Here is a 2,580-nt window from a genome sequence, read left to right on the forward strand (position 1 = left end):
TCCACTTTAAGGTGAAAATGACGACACACCTAAAGAAGCTGAAAGAGTCTTACAGTCAGCGACAGGTACGAGGATGGAGGAAACCGCTCCCCGACCACCAGTTGTTACTGAATAGTAGCAGTTTGATTCCCGCCTGTTTCTAAACCTTTTGAAGTCTGGCTTGTGCCCAGTGGGTTTTGTTTGATTTATTCAACTGTGTGTTTGTGTCCGTTGCTTGCAGGGCGTCCCGGCGAGCACGCTAAGGTTTCTGTTTGAGGGACAGAGAATCGCAGACAACCAAACTCCAAAAGAGGTAAACGTTAAAGCACAGGCTCTTCCCTTGTTGCTCTACCTGTCAGTGATGGCTAATCAACACCCAGGGTTCTGAAAATAAAGCTAAATTGGGTTAGTCTGGATTAATGAGCTGCATTGAAGGATCGTGTCAGAAGGCCGGAGGACATGGAGACATCTCTGGAAGAATAGCTGTCGTGCTTCGTCCTCAGCGTGACCTCAGCGTGACCTCAGGTGACCTCAGGTGTCATCGGCAGCGTTTCAGGAGCTGAGCTCCTGAGACTGTAACTCCAGCCACCTGATAGTGGAGGTCACGTGTTTCCGGTCTAGACTGGAGCTCCACGACCTCCTCGGTGTGCAGCCAGATACTCCAGTTTACCACAGACCACACCATAATCCGCACGTGTGAAGCAGATAACCGCTAGTATCCTGATAAACTCTACGGTTGTTGATTGTTTTATTTCCCAGCATCCTCCTAAAACGCATCTGTTGTCCTTTCATGTCAGCTGGGGATGGAGGACGAGGACGTCATCGAAGTTTATCAAGAACAGACCGGTGGACTTTGGCATGATTAAACCGTCAGCTATTGGGGATCCTGTTTTTCTTTTTTTTTATTTTGTATGTATGTATTTTGTTTTTTCAAACCATCTGGATCGCAAAGGACTCACTAGGGCTTCCAAGTGTACGAGCTGGGAGGTGCTCAGGCGGCGGTAAGGCTGAGGACGCGGACAGCAGGGACTCTTAAGTCACACCTACATTTACCCGCAAACATCTGTCTTTGCTTTTGTTAATACGATTAGTTCTGTAACATCGGTGAATAATGTTACCAGCGGAGCTCCAGGAATACGTCAAACTTTGTGAAGTTAATCAGGAAAGTCACAGCTTTGTTTCAGCTTTCTCTGTGAGAATTAAAGTGGCTGTCCACATGTTCTTTTCAAATATAAACAAGGAAGATTTCAGTGTCAGAAAAGTTGCGCTTGAGACTGAGAAAGTTAGACACATTAATATTTGAGGATTTTAGCCGCTGCTTCTGGATCGGAGCCGGTTCTGATGACAAGGATGTAGTCGCCCATCTGGCTTTAAAACAAAAGGCTACTTCAAATGTTTTGTCTCTGGATCAGAATTAACTGGCAGCAAATCTCCACTGAAGCCGCTTAACAGAAATGAAAGAAAACTCATCAACATTTACGTTCACGCGGCATGTTAGCTGGGGGACTGTTTCCCCTCCACCGCTGAACTAACTTCACTGCCACCGTCTGGAGCTTTCGTCAGGCTTGCTCGAGTCCGCAGGACAACGTGGTGTCGGGTCGTTTTCTGCAGATTTTAGGGATGAGCTCATGTGAGCCTGTCCGGATTCGGCTCGCAGAGGCTTTATGGTCACATATCAGACGATTAGAAAATGTTGGGGCTAAATTAGTTTTAAATAGAACTTGGTTACCTGGAGAAGCTGTTAATCAGCTCTGTGTTCAGACCGGTAACCACGGCAACGGTAAAAATGGCAGTGATTAACACTGGTTAGAGATTCCTGGTTCTGGTTTCATTCAGCTTCATGTTTTCTGGATTGGAGCAGTTGAGAGGAACGGATTGGCATTTGGGACACTTTCAACACGTATGACTTAAAAAAGTTAGTTTTTTTAGCTCCAAGCCTCCAAGTTCTGCTCTGATTGTTTTAGATGATTCTCGTCTTTAGGGCATAGCAGCTTTTTCTTGCACTCTTTTGTACACGAGGCAGTTCATTCCACGTCCGACTAGATTTGGGGGCATTTAGCAGATTCTGAGGGATCACGTGACCAGCTAGCGGGATGAGCGGAGCCGCTTCTTAAATCTACTCTGGAAAGGATCCACAGTTTCTGTGGATTTGAATCATTTACATCTGCAGCCTTTGTGCGCCACGTCTGAAGGACTGCACCGCTATGAAATTGTAAAATTTATCAAATTTGATTGGAAACCGTCACATTTGACATTTTAAACTTTTTTTATAAATATAATTGTGTTTTGACTTGTATGTAATGTGTTCAGTATTAATGTGTTTAAATAATGTACTATATCTCCAGTGTCGCTTTTAATTTCTCGTTGAGTTTCAATCTGTAACGGCACATTAAAATATAGATAAATACTCTTCTCGTGACATTTTAAATGCAGATGTTGTCCTCAACGTCAGGACCTTCAGCAGCAGACACATTTCATCTGGTGAAGCGGTGCTTTAAACTTTACTCTCTTCGGAACAAAGCTCTCGATCTGTGTGAAGTTCCTCGAGAAGGTCGACGTCCACATCAGCCCACATCAGGGACGTTTCATAAACTCACTGAG

At 44.7% G+C, this 2,580-nt stretch overlaps 1 protein-coding gene across 1 annotated transcript in view; it reads left to right on the plus strand.

Moving 5' to 3' along the window:
- The window catches only part of sumo1 (small ubiquitin like modifier 1), a 5,290-nt gene extending 3,042 nt beyond the window's left edge, over nucleotides 1-2,248 (plus strand). The window contains exons 3-5 of the mRNA XM_061715898.1: nucleotides 1-65; nucleotides 221-292; nucleotides 777-2,248. The exon at nucleotides 1-65 is cut by the window's left edge and continues 13 nt beyond it. Of these exons, the coding sequence (XP_061571882.1) occupies nucleotides 1-65; nucleotides 221-292; nucleotides 777-845 (206 nt within the window). The 3' untranslated portion in view covers nucleotides 846-2,248. The remainder of the gene's footprint in view (nucleotides 66-220; nucleotides 293-776) is intronic.
- The last annotated feature ends 332 nt before the right edge of the window (nucleotides 2,249-2,580 follow it).

This window comes from Cololabis saira, chromosome 24 (assembly GCF_033807715.1).
Source record: "Cololabis saira isolate AMF1-May2022 chromosome 24, fColSai1.1, whole genome shotgun sequence".
NCBI classification, from domain to species: Eukaryota; Metazoa; Chordata; class Actinopteri; order Beloniformes; family Belonidae; genus Cololabis; species Cololabis saira.